Source organism: Lithobates pipiens, unplaced genomic scaffold (assembly GCF_037356315.1).
Source record: "Lithobates pipiens isolate NorthernLeopardFrog02 unplaced genomic scaffold, aLitPip1_a1.2 Scaffold_30, whole genome shotgun sequence".
NCBI classification, from domain to species: Eukaryota; Metazoa; Chordata; class Amphibia; order Anura; family Ranidae; genus Lithobates; species Lithobates pipiens.
Genome location: NW_027507791.1, coordinates 165677852 through 165699218, shown reverse-complemented (window position 1 = coordinate 165699218; position 21367 = coordinate 165677852). Strand labels below are relative to the sequence as shown.

The window sequence follows — 21367 nt, the reverse complement described above, 5'->3', positions numbered from 1 at the left end:
GGACATCCCATATAGTTATTACTATGGCTCTGTATCCCCTGATGTAAGAAAAGAAAATAGGATTTTTAAAACTGCTTACCTGTAAAATCCTTTTCTTTGATGTACATCAGGGGACAGAGAGTTCCCTCCCTTCTTATATACTTATATTGCTTGGCTACAAAACTGAGGACTCCCTGTAATGGGAGGGGTTATATGAGGAATTACACGCCTTAAGGGGTGAGCCAGTGTCCAGCACCTGATATGCCAATATAACCCATATAGTTATTACTATGGCTCTGTGTCCCCTGATGTACATGAAAGAAAAGGATTGTACAGGCAAGCTGTTTTAAAAATCTTATTTTTCAGTTGTGGCCCTACCATTCTGCTGGCCCTACCAAAAGAGCACCACGAGTGTTCTGAAAGATTCTGGCACCTCCTTTAGCCAGATTAAGGGCTCAGAGCATAGTGGTTCTAGCCTATTAGAAGATCTACTTTTAATAGATCATTCAGTCTCGGGTCTAAAACCAGAGTCTGGTCTCAGCCATAAATATCTGAAATCTCTAGGTTGGCTACTCCAACCTAGGAAGATTCTCCATAAAACCATCAAGGAGATTACAGTACTTGGGGGCTGGTTATAGATGCCATACAGAAGAAAGTATTCTTACCCCAGACAAGAATCCGTTCCATTGTAGGATGAATTCAACTTATCAAAACAAAGGAAAATTCCTTCATCGGGTTGTGCAGGAGATTTTTAGGGGAAATGGTGGTCTCCTTCAAGGCCGTCCCTTACGCGCAGTTTTACTCAAGAACTGCTTCAAGACACCATCCTGTCGGTCTGGAATAGAAAAGATTCAGCCCTTGTTTGTTTCCAATATGCTTGGCTCCCGACTTAAGTCAGAGCCTAAATTGGTTGTTATCCAGCAAAAGGGAAAATCTTTATCCTGGAAGGGGTTAACAGATGCCAGCCTTCTAGGCTGGGGAGCAGCCCTGCAAGAAGTTTCTGTCCAGGTTAGAGGACCTTGCCTATCAATTTTTTTTTTTTTTTTTTGCAAGTTTCAGGCAGTACGTCTGGCCCGAGAATCTTGGTGGTTAGACTACAGGACTGTCCTGTCAGGATTCAACCTGACAAGGCCACAGCAGTGGCTTACATCGGTCACCGGGGGCATGAGAGGTCGTGCAGCCCAAAAAGAGGTGAATAATGTTCTAGCTTGGGCTGAACACACAATTCCTTGCCTATTGGCGATTTTCATTTCTCTTGTATTCACTGACACAGCTCCTCTCTTAGACCATTGGGTTCATTACGCCACCTTTTAGGAGAGGACTAGGCATGATATGTTAACGTGTGATATAAAAACTAGAACGTTCCAGTCCCTTAGGTAACAACTCCACAGCCTGCCTTGCAGCTTCAGTTTTTTTTTTCCCCCTACCTAGTGAAGAAGGACCTAGGAACCCTGCGGGTCCATTGGTCCATGGATTTTTTCGGCAGAAGCTTTGCTTTTTGCGCAAAGCCAGCTGTGGATCTGCTATCAACAGCCAGCTGGGTGACAGGCTGGATACTCTTATCCTTGTAGTCTCCCCAGCCTGGCCAGCGAGCGTGTGCAGATCAGAACTCCGCACTGGGTCGGCCACGACATGCCTCAGCTCCAGAGGCAGTTGGTGAGAGTAAAAGCTTCGGGGCGCACATATGACCAGGCTACTGATGTCTGTTGCAGTGTGCCGGGCCAGCAGCCACCCTGTACTGATCGAAGAGTGGTCTGTGATGGAATGTCTCCCAGCTCTTCAGGACTGCTGAGTACAGCTCTCCCTGCTTTGGTGGGGCTGAGCAGCTGGGCATTCCCAGGGAGGTCGATTAGGGGGTTCCTTACCTCCCTCTCTTCTCTCCCTGTCCCTATCTTCCCTCCCCCCCTTCCCCGTGGGAGATGCTGCATGGGCTGCTGAGCGTTGTGTGTGCCGTAGACGGGCTTTCACCTGGGGGGGGGGGGGGGGGGGGACTGCGCTGGCTGCCAGTGCCCTGGATGTGTGTAGGTCTCTCCCTGGAGGTGTCTGGAGGCTGTGTCTGTCGATCGCTGTAGAGCTGTTCACCGCCATTTCTCTGCCTGTTTGTTCACTGTCCCTCATGGTATACAGTGCTCAGCGGCCATCTTTGGTGTGGCAAGGAGCAGCATGCGGTCTGACCATTCGCTATAGTTGGGCGGCCATTTTCCCTGTGATAATGTTCTTTATACTGAACGCTCTGCGGTCATTTTCTTGAAGCCTGGACACCTTTTTGATCAGTTTCAGCACCATTTCAGCAGCTTTGCACAGCACAGTGGGGTCTCCTATGCACTTGGGAGCTGACACAGGTACTACTAGCAGGACAGTGCAGAACCAGTCAGGGTGGTGAGTCCTGCGGGAAAGACCCCCTCAGCCAGCAGCAGTTAGAGTGGGGCTCTGGCGCATACTCTGGCCCTGCTGAGGCCCTTTTGACCCCTGCTCTGTAGTTTCAGATGACACTGACCAGGACGCTGAGGAGGAGTCCCCGTCCAGGTCTGTGCGCGACAAAGCACATGTTGGAGCACTTATCACAGCTGTGCGTGATACCCTGAAAATTCAGGAGCCAGCAGATCCCTCTGCTGATATAGTGGTCCTTTTTGGGTCCCGTGAGCCAGCCCGTTCACCTAAGGTGTTCCCATATCTGACTTATTTTGATATGTTCATTTACAAGGAATGAGGTCGACCACAACAGACCTTTTCGGTCCCCAAATACATGCCAGTGCGTTACTTCTTTCAGGAGAGCCTTCTATAGAAGTGGTCAGCTCCTCCAGTCGATGACACCCCAGTATCCAGATTAAACAAAGTAACCACGATCCCATTCGTGGGGCAAAACTTTTGCACCACGAATTTGGGAGAGCAACAGGCTTCTCCTGTCTGCGTGGAACTAGCAGACCAACTAGTGCAAGGCCTGAAGTACATTTTGTGATGCAGCCCTGGATACTCTCCCTCTGTTATCCAGGGCTTCAGTGTCAGCAGTGGTGCTGAGGCGCCTGATTTGACTAAAATGCTGGTCTACTGACCAGGCATCCATGAAAGCAGTGACGGATCTTCCCTTCCTTGGTGACCGCCTCTTTGGAGCTTTCTTTGATGACCTTATCAAAAATGCCACTGGTGGTAAGAGTACACTACTCCCACAGGCCAGGAAGGCTAAGGAGCCATGCTGCAGGCAAGGGCCTTCTTTTTCAGAGTCTATGAATACTCAGCCTGTGTCCTGTACTGTACAATAAAGATGAGCAATTTTGCCTTGCCTGTAATTTTCATAATATGGCGTTGTTGACTAGTATTTATGATTATGTGCATACACCTCAATCATTGTAGTAGTATGGACATATACATATCTAGATCTGAGAGATTTTGTACAAAAGAGGTAGTTCAATCCGCAATATACACATTTATAGGGTTACATAATATATACAAATTACACACCAGACCGTATTTGCAACACAATAGACAGTATTTACGACACAACGTACGGCGTAGGTCCCCTGGCTTACATGATATTTACAAATTACTCACAACCATATTTACAATGCAATGTAAGGTGCAAGTTTAGAGTTAGATTACCTGTTAACTTTAGGTCAGCCCATGGTGACTACTGTGTATTCCCACACCAGAGAGTGTTGGCTTGCTCACAAAGCTTTATAACCCCCCCACACACACTTTCTGTAGTGTGGCTAATATTCTCCCTAATTGGCCACTGTACCTAGTAAATGTATATTGGGTACTGCCTGATTGGATAAGTCTAAGAAGGCTGTTGTTTACTACCCAGGTGAGATGTTATCAAGGAAAACAAAAGGCCAAGCTTTGAAGTTAAACTAATTAGAGTAACAGCAACACAACACTCAATACTCTAAATATATATTTCCCTCTAAGTGAAATATATTTCTAATTACAATATTGTACAGGTATTAACCACTTCTCACCCGGCCACTGCATATAAACGGCCGGGTGGGAGCTCTCTACTCCTGACAGGACGTTCCCGAACGTCCTGTCAAAGTAGCGGGATCGTGCGGGCGCGCTCCCGCGCAGCTGCGCGATCCCGATGCGCGCGTGTCCCCCGCACACGCCGCATCTCGGATCGGCAGGAGGGCAATGTAATTTGCCCTCCTGATCCGCACGATGGCTGTGTCTATTCACAGCCATGTTAAGTAAACAAAGGGGGATGGGTGGCAGATAACCGGTGATCGCGCCGCCACGTGCCCGTGCAGCGGCGCGATCCCGATCTGCCTGAGACCCCCGGAGACTGGAGAGAAGAATACAACAGGAGGGCCATGTGATTGGCCCTCCTGATCACATGACGACTGTGTCCAATCACAGTCGTCATGTAATGTAAATAGAGAGCAGTTGTGACTGCTCTCATCTCTTCCTCTCCTCACACAGAACCTGTCAGTGAGGAGAGGAAGAGAAATCTGCTTCAGCCGGGAAGATCAGTGAGTTTTCTAGCTGTTTGTCTGCTGTTTACCCACTGATCTCCCACATAGTGTCCCCAAAAACACCTGGCACATCAGCCCGCCATCTGACACATCAGCCACCCGCCATCACCGGGCGCACCTGACGCCCGCCATCACCGGGCGCACCTGACGCCCGCCATCACCGGGCGCACCTGACGCCCTCCATCACCGGGCGCACCTGACGCCCGCCATCACCGGGCGCACCTGACGCCCGCCATCATGACTAAAAGGTCGTACAGCGCAGAGGAGGCTTTCCAGATGCTCCAGAGTATGTCGGATGAGAGTAGCGGGGACCTCTCTCCGTCAGACTCGGATAGCTATTATGAGCCAGTGGAAAGCAGTGGCTCCGAGATGGAAACTGTGGAAGACAGAATCCTAACAAGGAGAAACGGGAGAAATGAGCAGGCGCAGACATCAAACAGCAGCGCACCACTCCAGGATGATATGCAGGCATCCACCAGCAGTTCTGCAACCTTCCTTGAAGATAGGCCAGATACTAGCAACGGAGCATCCCAACGAGGCAGTGCCCATACTAGCCTTCCAGATGTTCTGCTGTATCCAACATGGCTGCCCGATACATCAGTAGAACCTGTTATTCCCCTTTTTACATCCCAGCCAGGCCCTCAGATACAGACGGAAAATGTAACCCCACTTTATTATTTTCATTTATTTTTTACCAATGATCTCCTAACCGACATTGTGGAGCAATGTAATCTATATGCCAGCCAACATATAGCCAACAATCCCAGTTCTTCCTATGCCCGTCCCTTTTTTTTTTTTTTTTGGAAACCCCTCACCGTGGAAGAATTTAAAATTTTTCTTGGCCTAACCCTCAACATGGGGCTAACAAAAAAAATGAAGTCCATTCCTACTGGTCTACCCAACCTATCCACCACATGCCGGTCTATTCATCAATTATGCCCAGAAACCGTTATGAGATGATCATGAGATTTTTACATTTCAATAACAATGCCCAATGCCTCCCTCGAAATCATCCCAGTTATGATAAATTATTCAAAATTCGGCCCCTAATCATTTTTTTTTGAGCCAGTTTCAAACAGATGTTTACCCCTGATAAAAATATTTGTGTGGATGAATCCCTATTACACTTCACTGGGCGACTTGGAATACAACAATACATGCCCAGTAAAAGAGCCAGACGTGGGATAAAATTTTATAAGGCGTGTGACAGGGCCACGGGTTACACATATGACTTCATAATTTATGAGGGAAAAGACCGACAGCTAAACCCCCCTGGATGCCCTACCTACATGGGAACAAGTGGCAAAATTGTCTGGCAGCTGATCCAACCATTGCTTGGGAAAGGTTACCACCTATATGTAGACAATTTCTACACAAGTCTCCCACTTTTCCGCCATCTATACCTAAAGCAGACTGTGGCCTGTGGGACAGCACGGACCAACCGCAAAGGCTTCCCACAGATATTGGTCACCAAGGAATTAAAACAGGGTTAAATGGCCAGTATGCGGACTGACGAGGTACTAGCGGTGAAGTGGAGAGATAAAAAAAGAGATGTCTACATCCTTTCCACAATACACAATGACACCTTGGTGGAACTGCAAAGAAGAAAAGGCCTCACCCAGAAGCCAAAATGTATCCACGAGTATAACTTATACATGGGGGGGTGGATATGAATGACCAGATGATGCAGCCCTACTTGGCCACCAGGAGATCACTGTTTTGGTACAAGAAAGTCGCCGTTTATTTGATGCAACTGGCCATGTTCAATTCTTATATTATTTTTTCTAAGAGCACCCAAAGTTCCCTGACCTATCTAAGATTCCAAGAAGATGTCATCACAGCCCTTGTCTATCCCAATGGCCAACCCACTCAACTAATTTGCTCTGATGCAGTAGCCAGACTCCATGAAAGGCACTTTCCCGACATCCTCCCTCCTACCCAAACAGGTCGCAAACCCCCAAAAAAATGCCGTGTGTGTACAAGTAGAGGAATTCGCCGTGACACCCAATACTACTGTCCAGACTGTCCCTCCCAGCCAGGCCTCTGCATTGGAACTTGCTATCGAAGCTATCATACTTCACTAAACTATTAGTAAAGTGATGATTTCTTTCCAGTTTCCACTTTCTGCCATTTCTGTGTATGACCCGAACTGTTAAATGACTATGCCTCTGCCAAACATATTTCTGCCTTCAACGTGAATTGACCTCGGCCTGTTAAATGACCATGCTTTTTGCCTGCCTCCTGAACTGATCATTTGCCCTGCCACTGTACAGCACAGGGGTCTCACATGTGAGGGGCTCCAGAAAAAGTTTTCCGAGTGGAGAAAACCTTTTTCTCCAGGTTTTTCCTTTTCTCGGATTAGGGTCTGGAGACTCTGAGGCTTCGTAGAGATTTGGGTGGGAAGAAGCCTCTACCCCTGTCCTCGGGTCTTACCTGACCAAGGTCCAATGTACAAAGTGCCGCCTGCTGCCACCTGAACTGGCCCTGCCTTTGCCTGCCACCTGAACTGGCCATGCCTGTGCCTGCCACCTGAACTGGACATGCCTATGCCTGAACTGCCTGCTAAACCTTGGACTGTACTGAACCATGTTCATAATTTTCCATATCTGTCTGCTGCCTGGACAATTCCTGGACATTTCCTTTGGCTGTCTAGAAAATGCTTTGACTGCTCTGGAACGGTGTCCCTGCCTGCTAAAACCACAGGTGAGCCTTTTTTTTTACCCTTTGCTCAGCAGAATGTATTTTGGTGTGTAATTCTTGGTGTGTACATGCTATATGTTAGAAGCCTGAAGGTGGTACTTGTATGTTGGGCTTCTGTATGCGGCCAGGCTGTGGAAAAGTCTGACACATGGGGTATCGCCATACTCAGGACGAGTAGCAGAATGTATTTTGGGGTGTCATTTTGGCTATGTACATGTTATGTGTTAGAAAGATCTTCTAAATTGACAACTTTGTGAAAAAAAAATAGGTTTTCATTTTCTTTCCACATTTTCCAAAAACTTGTGGAAAGAAATTATATGTTCAAAAGACTCATTATGCCTCACAGAATATACATTGGGTTGTTTTCTTTCCAAAATGGGGTCACTTTGTGGGTAATTCCATTGTCCTGGTGCTCCAGGGCCTTCAAAAATGTAATAGGTACTCAGGAAATGAAATGTGTTTCATGTGTTGAAATGTGTTAATTTATGCCTTTAGAACGCCTGATGGTGCTACATGGATGTTGGGCCTCTGTATGTGGCCAGGCTGTGGAAAAGTCTGACACATGGGGTATCTCCATACTCAGGACGAATAGCAGAATGTATTTTGGGGTGTAATTGCAATTATGCCTGCACCATGTGTGAGAAATAACTTGTAAATATGATAATTTAGTGAAGAAAAAAATATATATATATATTTCTTAATTTTCCAAAGCATTGTGGGAGAAAAATTGCAACTTCAAAAAATTCACTACGCCTCTTACCAATTACCGCAGACTGTCTTCTTTCCAAAAAGGGGTCATTTGGGGGGTTATTGTACTGTCCTGACATTTTAGGGCCTCAAGAACTAAGATAGGCCATCAGTGCATTAGGATTGATACATTTTCAATTATGCATAGCATGGCTTGTAGGCTCTTTAACTTTCACACAAACCAATGATCATACACTTATCAGGATTTTTTTTTTACCAAAGACATGTAGTAGAATACATTTTGGCCTAAATTTTCGCCAAAATTAGATTTTTTTGGTTTCTTTTAAAAGAGAAAGTAGAACATTTTTGTTTGTTTTTTTTCAAAAAATTCGCTCTTTTTTCGCTTATATTACAAAAAATAATAAATGAAGTGGTGAATAAATACCACCAAAAGAAAGCTCTATTTGTGTGAACAAAATGATAAAAAAATTCATTTGCTTACAGTGTAGCATGACTGAGTAATTGTCATTCAAAGTGAGAGAGCACTGAAAGCTGAAAATTGGTCTGGGAAGGAAGGGGGTTTAAGTGTCCTGTATTGAGTTGGTTAATGGTGATTTCAAATAAACTCATAAGGCTACAGCGTACAGTACATGGGTCACCCGATGTGACTTAAATGGCAAACATTTGAACATTTGATCTTTAACACACACTTACAGTTAAAGCTAATACATTTGAAGAACACAAGAAAACTTGCCTGGGTTTTTTGCTGCATTAATTGCCCATTATATATGATTTGTTTTTCAAATATAGCTTAAAAAAAATATAGCTAAAAAAAAAAAAATCCATGGTGTGTATTTAACCACTTTGTGCCAGGAGGGTGTCCAGGAACATCTTTGAATTTGTGGGGCTATATCATCTTACTACAGGAGACGCACTTCTCCTCGGGGGCCTGCCCCACATTTTTTGATAAGTCATATAAATTACATTACACTACTACATTTGATTCCAGGACCAGAGGAGTGGCAATTTATATTCGTAATTCTGTTTCATTTGAACCCTCACATGTGTTTAAAGATCAGGATAGCAGGTTTCTAATTGTTCAGGGTACATTGCAGGGTAAGGAGGTAACGATTGCTAATCTGTACGCCCCTAATAATGCACAGAGTGCCTTCTATCACCTTTTCCTACGTACTCTCGACAGATACATCTCCCCCCACCTGATAGTAGGTGGAGACTTCAACTTAGTGGCTAATCATGCGGAGGATAGAAGCCGAACGTCACATAGTGCTAGGGTTTTCCCTAAATTTCTCTCTAAAGCATTGGATGGTTTGCAGCTTATTGACACCTGGAGGGCCCTTAATATTGGAGCTCGTGAATATACACACTACTCTCACCCTCACGATAGCTACGCTAGGCTTGATTATATTTTTGCTTCCCCGGTTCTTTTGGCCAATTCCACACACACTACTATCCACCCGTGCCCATGGTCTGACCATCAGATTGTAGCCTTTCATACCTCCCACGTGGGCCTCTCCCCCTCTCTTGCCTCCTGGCGATTGAATGATTCCTTACTCTCAGACCCCACTACCCATACTCAGATTGAGAGCCACCTAGCCGACTACTTCGCGATCAATGACACCCCGGACATCTCACCCCAGGTTCTTTGGACCGCTCATAAAGCGGTTCTCCGTGGTCGTTTGATTGAAATAGCAGTCACTAGGAAGAAACAATGTAATGCTAAGATTCAGGCCCTCACACGTGAGCTGCGTGCCCTCTACCAGTCCCACGTACAGGCACATTCCCCTGATGTCCTTCTGTTGATTAATCAAAAGCGTACCGAACTAGACAATATCCTCTCGGAACGTACCGAGAAATCACTTCGGTGGTCAAAAGCTAGATTTCTGCTACATAGTAACACGGCTTCCAAGATGTTTTCGCGTAAACTACACCAATCTTTACAACCTACTCATGTTTATAAATTGAAAAATGACAAAGGTACTCTGGTTTCACACCCTAATGAGGTGCTCAAAATTTTCTCATCCTTCTACCGAGATCTTTTATCTTCCCCCTCGCATCCAATGCCGGATAATGTAGATGAGTGGCTGAACTCGCTCCCCCTTCCATCCCTTTCCGATGCACAGCGGGCCACACTTAACGCCCCCTGCACCGAACAGGAGGTGTTGGACACTATTAAGACACTCAAATCCTCTACAGCCCCTGGCCCGGATGGCTACACCTCCACATATTACAAGAAATTTTCACAGATCCTGGCCCCTAAATTGTCCAGACTCATTAATCAGACGCTGCAAGGACAGACTCTCCCTGACGAGATGCTGCATGCTAATATGACCCTGATCCCCAAACCCCATAAAGACCACTCCCTACCCCAGAATTTTAGGCCCATTTCGGTGTTAAATAATGACATTAAAATACTAGGAAAGATATTGGCAAATAGATTGGCCCCTATTGTAGGTGCCCTTGTGTCACCGGAGCAGACTGGTTTTATCCCCAATAGGCAGATCACTGATAACATTCGTTTGGCAACGAATATCATTCAAGATGCGAACCTTTTCTCCCGTAAAGTTTTGATTTTCGGGTTGGATATCCAAAAAGCGTTCGACAGTGTCCTCTGGCCCTATCTAGACCGGGTCTTGGCCAGGTTTGGATTTGGAGGCGAATTCATTAATGGTTTTAAAGCACTGTATCATAGACCCCATACTAGGATCAAACTCCCCGGTAGTTCCTCCGAATTTTTCCCTATAAGTCGGGGCACCCGCCAGGGCTGTCCCCTGTCCCCACTTATATTTGCCTTGGCTCTGGAGCCCCTTGCCAGGGCCATTGTTACTAATCCAAACATAGGTGGTTACTTGAAAGAGGAAGGGGAGTACAAGCTTAGCCTTTACGCGGACGATGTCCTATTGTTTTTACCCAATCCTTTGATAGCTCTTCCCAATCTTCTGGAGCTCTTGGGCACCTTTCACAAGCTTTCGGGCTTGGGGGTGAATATAGCTAAGTGTGCTGCCCTTCCTATCAACTTTACCCCTGCAGAGGTTTCTAATTTGCGCTCATATTTTGGTCTCTCTCTCTCTAAAAACACCATTTTATACCTAGGGGTCCAGCTAGCTCCTTCCTTACCAGAAATCTATAGCGCCAACTATCCTCCGGCCTTTACAATGGTTCGGAGGTGGCTACGTTTGTGGTCAACTTTTCGTATCCCTTTGATTGGGAGGGTGGTAGCGGTTAAAATGTCTATTGTGCCGAAACTTTTATATTACTTCAGGGCTCTCCCTATCTATGTGTCACGCCAAGCCCTCACCTCGCTACAACGCGATATTAACACTTTTCTATGGCTGGGAAAGAGGCCCAGGCTAGGGAGACATCTGACGCATCGCTCACTTTTACAGGGCGGCTTGGGACTCCCAGATGTATGGCTATATTACTTAGCGGCCAGGTTGGCCCAGACAGCTCAATGGCATGCTCCAACGGTTGGTATACCGTGGTTGCAATTTGAAACTCAGTCTTTGCGACCTTATTTTCTCCCGGGTGTCCTGTGGCAGGAGAATCTCCGTCCAAGGGACTTAGCCCCTCTCAATAACATAGTGAGTAGCTCCTTATACCTCTGGTCACTGTATAAGACTAAATTTCGACTGCGACCTAACAGGCCTACTTTGGCATCGTTTTTGGGCGATAGGAGATTCCCCCTGGCGTTTGGGTCTCCTGTTGTCTTCAGATGGTGGATCCAAAGGTCTTTGGTCACTCTGCGGGACCTTTCTGGTAGACGAGGTGCCTTCACCTCCTTTTCACAACTCCAATCACAACATGAGGTGCCAAGGGCCGAATTCTACAAATATCTCCAGATTAGACATTTTTTTCAGACACATTATAGTTCTTTAGGTGACATCTCGAATACCCAATTTGAATCTTTATGCTATAGACACTCCAGGGACAGGGGTATTATTTCTACGGTGTACAAACACCTTCTGGAATCACAAATGCCAGAGAAAACTAGGGCGATGTGCCTCTGGGAGGCTGATTTAGACACAGAGTTCACGCCTGAGGAATGGAGTGTGATGCTTGTGAATATGCATAAGTGTGCTAGATCTATGGCGGTGAGGGACACCGTTGTGAAGCTTCATACTCGGTGGTACCTCACCCCGGATAGGATTCACAGGTTTTACCCCACGGTTTCTGATCGCTGTTTTAGGGGTTGCCCGGATACAGGCTCTCTGGTCCATATTTTCTGGAGCTGTCCCCAGCTCCAGGGGGTTTGGGATCAGGTACGCACCACGGTGTCCTCGATTGTGGGTTCCGTGGTTGATTTGTCACCTGCACACTGTCTGTTGTTCGCTCCTATAGCAGGGGTTTCCCGCCCCACCCAAAGGCTGATCAATACACTGTTCGGTGCTGTCCACTGGACGATAGCGCTACATTGGCGCTCGCAAGTTACCTCCTGGTCGGGGGTTCTTGGTAGGATGGACGCTATCCGTCTAATGGAACGGGTACATCACACCATTATGGACACCATGCATATCCATACTGCCAAATGGTTCGAATGGCCGGAGTGTTCCGGTCCTATGGGGGTTCCCTCCCCGCATATCCCTTAGTAGGTGTTACACCGGTGTCCGGGCGATCCCATTGCATTTGTATATTGATACCATTTTGTTGGTTTATTCTCCTATATCTTTGATCCGGACCTGAGACTAGCGCCAGCTTGTAAACAGTACTGTAGTGTATTAGCTATCTGTCGGTGAAGTCAATAGCAATGATTATTGCAAGGTTAACTTTTTGTTTGTTTCTTTTATTTCCCCTTGTTTTACTAACTCTCTATTATGTACATCTTTGCACTTGATAAGCATCGTCTGGTGCATACGTTCCAGGCTGTGTACGTTAATCACTTTTTTAAATGTTCCTTGTTGGGCTTGGACCGCTGCTGTGCCAGCAACATTTGTATGATGTGTATATCCATTCTGCTCTCCATTGATGCTGTCATGTACTTGTGTCTGTTGATCTAATTATGCTTTTTTTACCACCAATAAAAACGTTTGTAATCAAAAAAGAATTTGTGGGGCTATATCTGAATGACATCTGCAGCTACAGACATCATTCAAATATCGGCTTTTCAGTTGGAGATTCCCTACACCAAAAGTATGATCATAGTGGCTGTTCCGCGACTTGATTGTTCTTGCGGGAGGGGACACCCCCACTGCCCTCCGGTGCTTCTACCAATCCGCTGCTTCCATCGGTGAGTGGGAGCCAGGATCGGCCTGCCCCGGATGTCCACCATAGAGATTTCTGGCGGACAAGATGGTCGTCTGAGTATCTGATCGTTTGGAGGCCGTGATGTTATAACGTCGCACCCGGCCTCTACATTTAAAAAATACTGGTGCTGCCTCGGCTGGGAAGCCGTGAACTTTTTTTTATTTTAGGCTCCCCAGCCTAGAGGTGAGTTATGGGGTGTTATTGACCTCATATCTCACTGTATAAAGGACCGCTCGTGCCATTTTCCTATTAAAAAGGATGTTTACATTCCTTGTAATAGGAATAAGTGATCCAATTTTTTTTTTTTTTTTTTTTTTAAGTGTCAAACTAAAGAAATAAAAATCAAATTAACAATATAAAAAAAAAAAAAAATCTAAATCGCCCCTGTCCCCATGAGCTTGCACGCAGAAGAAAATGCCTACGCAAGTCCCACCCACATATGAAAATTGTTCAAACCACACTTTTGAGGTACCGTCGCGAACGTTGGAGCGAGAGAAATTAATTCTAGGCCTCCTCTTTAACTCGAAAAATTTAACCAGTAAAGAATTTTAAAGCTTCGTCTATGGGGATTTTTACGTACCAAAGTTTGGCGCCATTGCACGAGCATGTGCAATTTTGAAGTGTGACATGTTTGGTATCGATTTACTTGGTGTAACTTCATCTTTCACATTATGCAAAAATGTGTGTTTTTATGCAAAAACATGTTCGAAAAATTGCTGCACAAATACTGTGGGAGATAAAGTTTCCACGATCACCATTGTATTCTCTATGGCCTTTGCTAAAAAAAAAAGGAATATATTATGTTTGGAGGTTTTATGTAAATTTCTAGCCAAAAAATTATGAATTTCACTTGTAGGAGAGAAATGTCAGAATTGGCCTGGGTGCGAAGTGGTTAATTCTATACATTACTGTAGCACTTCATTTGGAAAGTTGAGTGAACATAAACTAACTTGGGAAAAGTATGCTGACGTTTTCTACTTTTTTTTTGTTTTTTGTTGTTTTTTTTATTTCCTAGGTCACATCACATAACAAAGAGAGACGGTCAAAGAGAGATGAAAAATTAGACAAGAAATCCCAGGCAATGGAAGAGTTACGAGCAGAGAGAGAGAAGAGGAAGAACAAGACAGGTATAGTAAAAGTTTTATATATGTGTATATTTTCAAGAGTAAGTATGTTTTAAAAACCATAATTACCCTTCCAGTTTCTCTGGGTTTTTTCCCATTATTTTAATTTAGACCAGTGGTCTCAAACTGTATCCTGCAGGCCAGATGCAGCCCTTTGCATTTATCTGGCCCTTTGGGCACTGTTGCTCCTACTGATATCAGTGATGAGGCACCATTCCTTCCACTGACACCCAAAATGGGGCATTATTCCTCCTGCTGACACCCAGGAACATTATTCTTCCAACAGATCTAAATGATTCTAAATTACACTATTCCCTACACTGACATCGGAAGGGAACTATTTCATCTCTGAATGATGGGGCACAATTAAAGTGCCTGTAAATCCTTGTTTGTTGTTAAAAAAAACAAAAACAAAAAAACATATACTTACCTCTACTGTGCAGCTCGTTTTGCACAGAGTAGCCCCGAACATCCTATTCTGGGGTCCATCGGCAGCTCTTGGGGCCCCTCCCTGCATCAGATAATACCCTAGGATAAGTGCTCTCCCGGGGCCTTACCTTGGTGGTGCGCTCCAGAGTCCAGCATAGACATGAATGCAGGAGCTGTTATGCAAGCTTTTCTGCTTTTAGTGGAGGCACCAATTTCTAAATCACTTTGGTTTTGGATGGTGAAGATCGTTATGAAGAGTTATTTTCACATCACTTATGGACTGAAATAATTTATTTCTCTTATTTTCACCGACCGACACAGCTCCTCTCTGTAACTAAATGGGTTTGTTAGCCTGCCACTAGGAGAACTAGGCAAAATTGTAACACAATACACAGAATTGTCAGTACTGCTTGAGGGCGGACCCTATGCTAGCAACCCTCCCTACTGCCCCAGCAGACTCAGTTTTATTTCTCCTAGTGAAGGAGAATGACGTAGGAACCCTGCAGGCCCTTTAGTCTATTTTTTTATGCAGGATTTATGTGTTTTGCGCAAGATAAAAGACCCTGGGCTCTTCTATCAACTGCCGGCTGGGTGACACGCTGGTTGTTATCCCTGTAGTCCCCCCAGTCTGGCCATCCAGCGTGTGCAGGTCGCAGCTAAGGCTCGGCAGGCCACGACATACCTCGGCTCCAGACGTGTTCGATGAGCTTCAATGCTCCGGGGTATACATATGACCGGGCTACTGATGTCTGGATCACTGTATACTGGGCCAGCAGCCACCCTGTAACTGTGCAGGTGTGGGTCTGTGATGGAATGTCTCCCAGCTCTTCAGGACTGGTAAGTACGGCCCTCCCTTATTCGGGGGGGTTGAGCAGCTGGGCATTCCCTGGGAGGTCGATTCGGGGCCATCTCACCTCCTCTTCTCTCCCACATTCCTATCTCCCCTCCCCCCCCCCCCCCCCCCCCCCGAGGGCAGCTGCATGTGCTGCGGGCAGGTTCCCCTTGTGAGCCCCAGCGGCCATTTTCTATGGGATTTTCCTATTAGTTGCATTGGCGGAAATTTTTTTGAAGCCCGAGCGCCCTTTTCACCGCACTTCTCTTGTGGCAGCTTCGCATGTGCTCTCACATGCTGTTTTCTGTGTCCCCTGTATATACAGGACGCTGGATGGCCTTTTCCTGATTGCTGGTGCAAGCTCTGCAGATTGTTTCACCACGATTTTTTACAGCTGCTGCCGACAGTTTCTTAACCCTGGGTAACTGGGTAACCTCCTGGGGACTACAGGCACGGCTAGTAACCTTCACAGAACGCCCCAGGGTGGTGAGTCTGGCGCTAGGAACCCCCACAAACTGTCCTCACCATCTGGGTCCTGGCGCGACAAAGTGCTTGTTGGAGCACTTATCACAGCTGTGCGTGATACCCTGAAGATCCAGGACCCAGCGGATCCCTCTACTGATGTATCGGTCCCTTTTGGGTCCCGCAAGCCAGCACGTTCACCTAAGGTGTTCCTGTATTTGACTTATTTTGACAAGTTTATCTACACGGAATGAGGTCGGCCGCAAAGGACACTTTCGGTTCCCAAAAACATGGCGGTGCGTTACCCCTTTGAGAAAAGCCTTCTCAAGAAATGGTCGGCTCCTCTGGTCATGAACCCCCAGTAGCCAGGTTAAATAAAGTAACCACGATCCCGGTTGAGGGGACTCCTGCATTCAAGGATCCCACGGACAGGAAGGCAGAGGCGGTGGCTCGTTCCTTGTTTACGGTGGTGGGGTCGGCCGTGTGACCTGTACTGGCATCCGCACTGGTGTCGCAGACACTGAGTGGGCAAAACTTTTCCACTGTGAATTGGGAGAGCAGCAGGCCTCCCCTGTCTGCGTGGAACTGGCAGACCAGCTAGTGCATAGCCTTAAGTACGTTTGTGACGCGGCCCTGGATACTCTCCTTTTATCAGGGCTTCAGTGTCAGCTGTGGTGCTGAGGTGCCTGATTTGACTAAAATGCTGGTCTGCTGACCAGGCATCCATGAAAGCCGTGACGGATCTTCCCTTCCTTGGTGACCGGCTCTTTGGAGCTTCGTTGGATGACCTTATCAAAAATGCCACTGGCGGTAAGAGTACACTACTCCCACAGGCCAGGAAGGCTAAGGAGCCATGCTGCAGGCAAGGGCCTTCTTTTTCCGCTCACAAGTGGCTTTTTCATCTGCCCAGTGCTTTGACAAAAATGTTCCCAGCCCGACAGGACGTCCACGGACGGTCAAAAGCGTCCCTGAAACCGCAAACTTAACAAGCCTGTGAACAAAAGTGCTACTGCATGAAGGTTTGCCCCCACCCACATCTCGGGTGGGTGATCGCCTTCGGGAGTTTGTATCCCGGTGGACCTCTTGGTTTTTCGACCAATGGGTCTGCGACCTGATTTCCACAGGCTACGAGATAGTTTCTCTCTTGGCCGCCAAACTGATTTTTTTCCCCTCCAGCATACCCGCATCCCCGGTTCGCCGGGAGGCCTTGTTGGGGGGCGGTGAGGGATTTTCTGACTGAGTGTTTGTACCAGTTCCAGACTCGGAACGCTTCCAGGGATTCTACTCAAATCTGTGGTTCCGAAGAAGGAAGGGGTACATCCAATCTTGGGCTTGAAAGCCCTCAATCACTTTGTGAAAGTGCAGAGGTTCAGAATGGAATCAGTTCGCTCAGTAGTCGCTGGACTCCATCAAGGGGACTCCCTGGCGTCCTACCTACACATACCCATATGCCTTCGGCATCAAAAATTTCTGCGTTTGGCAGTCAGGAAGCCCACTACCAATTTGTGGCTCTTCCCTTTGGCCTAGCATCACCCCCCCCCCCCCCCCCGAGTCTTTACCAAAGTACTGGCTCCAGTATTGGTGTTGCTGTGACAACGCGAGCACGCGATCGTGGGTTACCTAGACGATCTCCTCTTGAGAGCATCTTCCGCCTCGGAATTAGGAGGATGTGGCGATCACCATGCAGACTCTGCAAGAATTTGGGTGGCATCTGGAGTACTGGAGTACCTAGGTTTACTATTGGACTCCAGGGAAGCAAGGATCTTTCTCCCCTCAGACAAATTGCAGACTCTCCGATCTGCGGTCAAACTACTGATGAACCGCTCCGCTTTTGCATGCGAGTACTGGGGCTCATGGTAGCCTCTTTCGAGGCAGTACCTTATGCCCAGTTCCACACCAGAGTCCTGCAGAAGGAGATTTTGACAAAATGGGACAAATCTCCGTTGTCCCTGGATCGGCAGATCCAGGTGAGCCAGCCAGTCAGGGACTCTCTGATCTGGTGGTTGAGGTCCCCAGTTATTCGGTCCGGAAAATCATTCCTTCCTCTGAAATAGATTGGCATCCGTAGTGATCACCGTCCATCAGACTGGGGTGGAGTGATGGGGATTCAGTCGGTTCAGGGCCTCTGGTTGATGGAAGAATCCGAGTTGCCGATCAATCTGCTCGAATTGAGAGGGATCAGACTGTGTCTCCTCACATGGTCGATGTGTCTTCAAGGACGTCCGACCAGGATACAGTCAGACAAAGCCACGGTGGTGGCGTACATAAATCGCCAAGGGGAACAAGTAGCTCAGCCGCTGCTCGGGAGGTCACTCACATACATACTTCGCTGGGCAGAGAGACACGTTCCGGCCGTGTCAGCCATTTACATCCCGGGGGGGTGTAAAATTGGCAGGCGGACTATCTGAGTCGACAGATGCTGGACCCAGGAGAATGGGCATTGCATCCGGAGATATTCAGGCTGTTGTGCCTGAAATGGGGCACACCAGATGTGGATCTATTGGCCTCCTGCCTCAATCGGAAGGTGCTGAGATTCGTGTCCAGGGCAAGAGATCCGCGGGCAGACGCGCTGGTGGCTCCGTGGGATCAGTACCAGCTGATCTACGCCTTTCCTCCGCTAAAACTGTTGCCACATCTGCTGCGCAGTGTGGAAGCCGAGGGTATCCCAGTAATCCTGGTGGCCCCCAGATTGGCCTCAGTGGCCCTGGTACGCAGACTCGGTGCGTCTGGTGGAAGACACTCCATGGCGACTGCTGCTGCCAGAGGTCCTCCTGTCTCGAGGTCCAATCTTTCACCCTGCTTTACCATCCCTGGCATTAACGGCCTGGCTAATGGCAGCCAGGTGCTGAGGAACCGGGGTCTGTCGGACTTGGTGATCCCGACTATGTTGAGGGCAGTCTTTTTTTCTACCGAAGGTGGTCTCGGCTTTTCATATCAATGAGGACCTTGTGTTACCATTATTGTGTTCTAAGCCGAAGAACCGCAACGAGGTGGCCCTTTGCGCTCTCAACGTGGTTGGGGCTTTAAAAGTGTATTTGTCTGCCACAGCTCCCTTTCGGAAGTCAGACTCGCTGTTTGTTTCGGTGGCTGGCCCAAAGAAGGGCATGACGGTCTCGTCTGCCACCATCTCTAGGTTGATCAGACAGATTGTAGTACAAGCCTGCGCTTGTAGGGGCAGGTGCCCCCCTTTCAGGACACTCTACAAGGGCAATCGGAACGTCTTGGGCCTTCTGACACCAAGCGTCGGTTGCTCAGGTGTGTAAGGCGGCAATCTGGTCGTCTGTCCATATGTTTACCAAGTTCTACAAGGTTTGGCCACAAAGTTTTGCAGGTGGCCATGTAGTTGCAATTGAGATTTTTTTTCTTGGTTTTTCGATAAAAACACAGTACTCTTTTGTTAATTCACTGTTGCATTACTTCCGCAAAAGGTTTGCGGCGTTGGGAATCTCTCCTGTTTGAGAATACCCAGTTATATGGCGGTCTGTGTGTTATACGCCGATCTCCCGTCCTTCCTAACCTTTTCTGCCACTCTCGGCGGCTTTCAGGTATATTCGGCCGTTCTCGGGTATATTCGCCCGTTCTCGGGTATATTCGCCCGTTCTTGGCTATTTTTGGCCACGTTCTGCCGTCCTCGGCGGCTTTCGGAAAGTGCCGAAAATAGCCAAGTGTGGCCGAAAATACCCGAAAAAGGCCGAGAACGTGCACCACTGAGATACCCAGGACATCCGCTCTGTATCTCGGCGGCGCCATCTTTAAAATGCAAGGAGACATGCCTGCAAGGCTGCAAATGACACTGACAAGGCTGCATTGATGGGCATTTAAATGTAAGTTTATTTCCTTAAACTTCCCTCCTAAAAGTTTTTTTTTTTTTTCTTTTAAATTCCTTCCTAAACTTGGGGTGCGTGTTACACGCCGCTAAATACAGTAGTTATTTGTGATCCAGCTGATATTCCGGCGGTGTCCGTGGCCCTGGATCTGCCAGAGTTTCCATCTTTAAAGTGGCCCAAACATACTCCCTTTTTCGGGGTGTGGGTCATCGGGCCCCTGTTTCTGGACAGCAACCATGAAGCACAAAATTGGCACCCATAGACAGTTTATTGTTGATTTGCATCACGTTGATAATGATATAATTGAATAATGGAGGATTTGGGTTTTGTTTTTGTTTAGAGCGGTGTTTTTTTTTTTTTTTTTTTTTTTTTTTTGTATTTTTTTTTTTTTAACCACTTCAGCCCCAGAAGAATTTACCCCTTTCCTGACCAGAGCACTTTTTGCGATTCGGCACTGCGTCGCTTTAACTGAAAATTGTGCGGTCGTGCAGTGACGTACCCAAACAAAATTGACGTCCTTTTTTTCCCACAAATAGACCTTTTTTTTTATTTTTTCTTTTTTTTTCTTTTGGGTGGTATTTGATCACCCCTGCGGTTTTTATTTTTTGCGCTATAAACAAAAAGGCGTCAATTTTGAAAAAACACATTATTTTTTACTTTTAATAAAGTAAATAAGCTATAATATCCCCAAAAAAATATAAAAAAACTTATTTTTTTTCCCTCCGTTTAGGCTGATGCGTATTCTTCTACATATTTTGGTAAAATATAAAAAAAAATAAAAGCGATTGACTGGTTTTTAGAAAAGTTATAGCATTTACAAAATAGAGGATCGTTTTTTGGCATTTTTATTAATATTTATTTTTTTAAATGGCTGCAATTAGCGATTTTTATCGTGACTGTGACATGGCGGATACATCGGACATTTTTGGGACCATTGTCATTTATACAGCAATCGGTGCTATACAAATGCACTGATTTCTGTATAAATTACACTGACAGTGAAGGGGTTAACCACTAGGAGGCAGTGTAGGGGTTAAGTGTGTCCTAGGGGAGTGTTTCTAAGACTGGGGGTTTGGCTGTGTTTTATAAATTACTGATCTCTTCTCCAATCACAAAGAGCAGAGATCAGTGTCACTTGTTAGGCAGAAAGGGGAGTTTCTGTTTACATTGGTATCTCCCCGTTCTTCCTCTCCTTGAGGCGACCGGACTCGCTGAGCTTCCCATGCATCGGCGGTGCTCGTGCGTGCCCCAGCTGCCTCCTTAAAGGGCAACGTACAGGTACGTATATCAGCGTGAGGTGGTAGGGAAGCGGTTAAACTTAAAAAAAAAAAAAATGAATAAATAAAAAAAATACTAAGATTGCCATGCCAGAAAATGACAATGACAAGTTGACTTGGCCTTGTGTTTTTGGATCATTGTCATGTTGGAATGTCTAAATACGTCCCATGTGCAGCTTCCTGGCTGATGAATGTAATTGTTCCTCTAGTATTTTTTGATAACGTACTGCATTCATCTTGCCATCAATTTTGACAATTTCCTGTGCCTTTTGTAGCTCACACATCCCCAAAACATAAGTGATCCACCTCTGTGTTTCACAGTAGG

The 21367-nt window shown here is 46.6% G+C and overlaps 1 protein-coding gene across 1 annotated transcript in view; it reads left to right on the top strand.

The window, feature by feature from the left end:
• The window catches only part of RTF1 (RTF1 homolog, Paf1/RNA polymerase II complex component), a 520646-nt gene that overhangs the window by 202634 nt on the left and 296645 nt on the right, over positions 1 to 21367 (top strand). The window contains exon 6 of the mRNA XM_077465048.1: positions 14107 to 14218. Within this exon, the coding sequence (XP_077321174.1) occupies positions 14107 to 14218 (112 nt within the window). The remainder of the gene's footprint in view (positions 1 to 14106; positions 14219 to 21367) is intronic.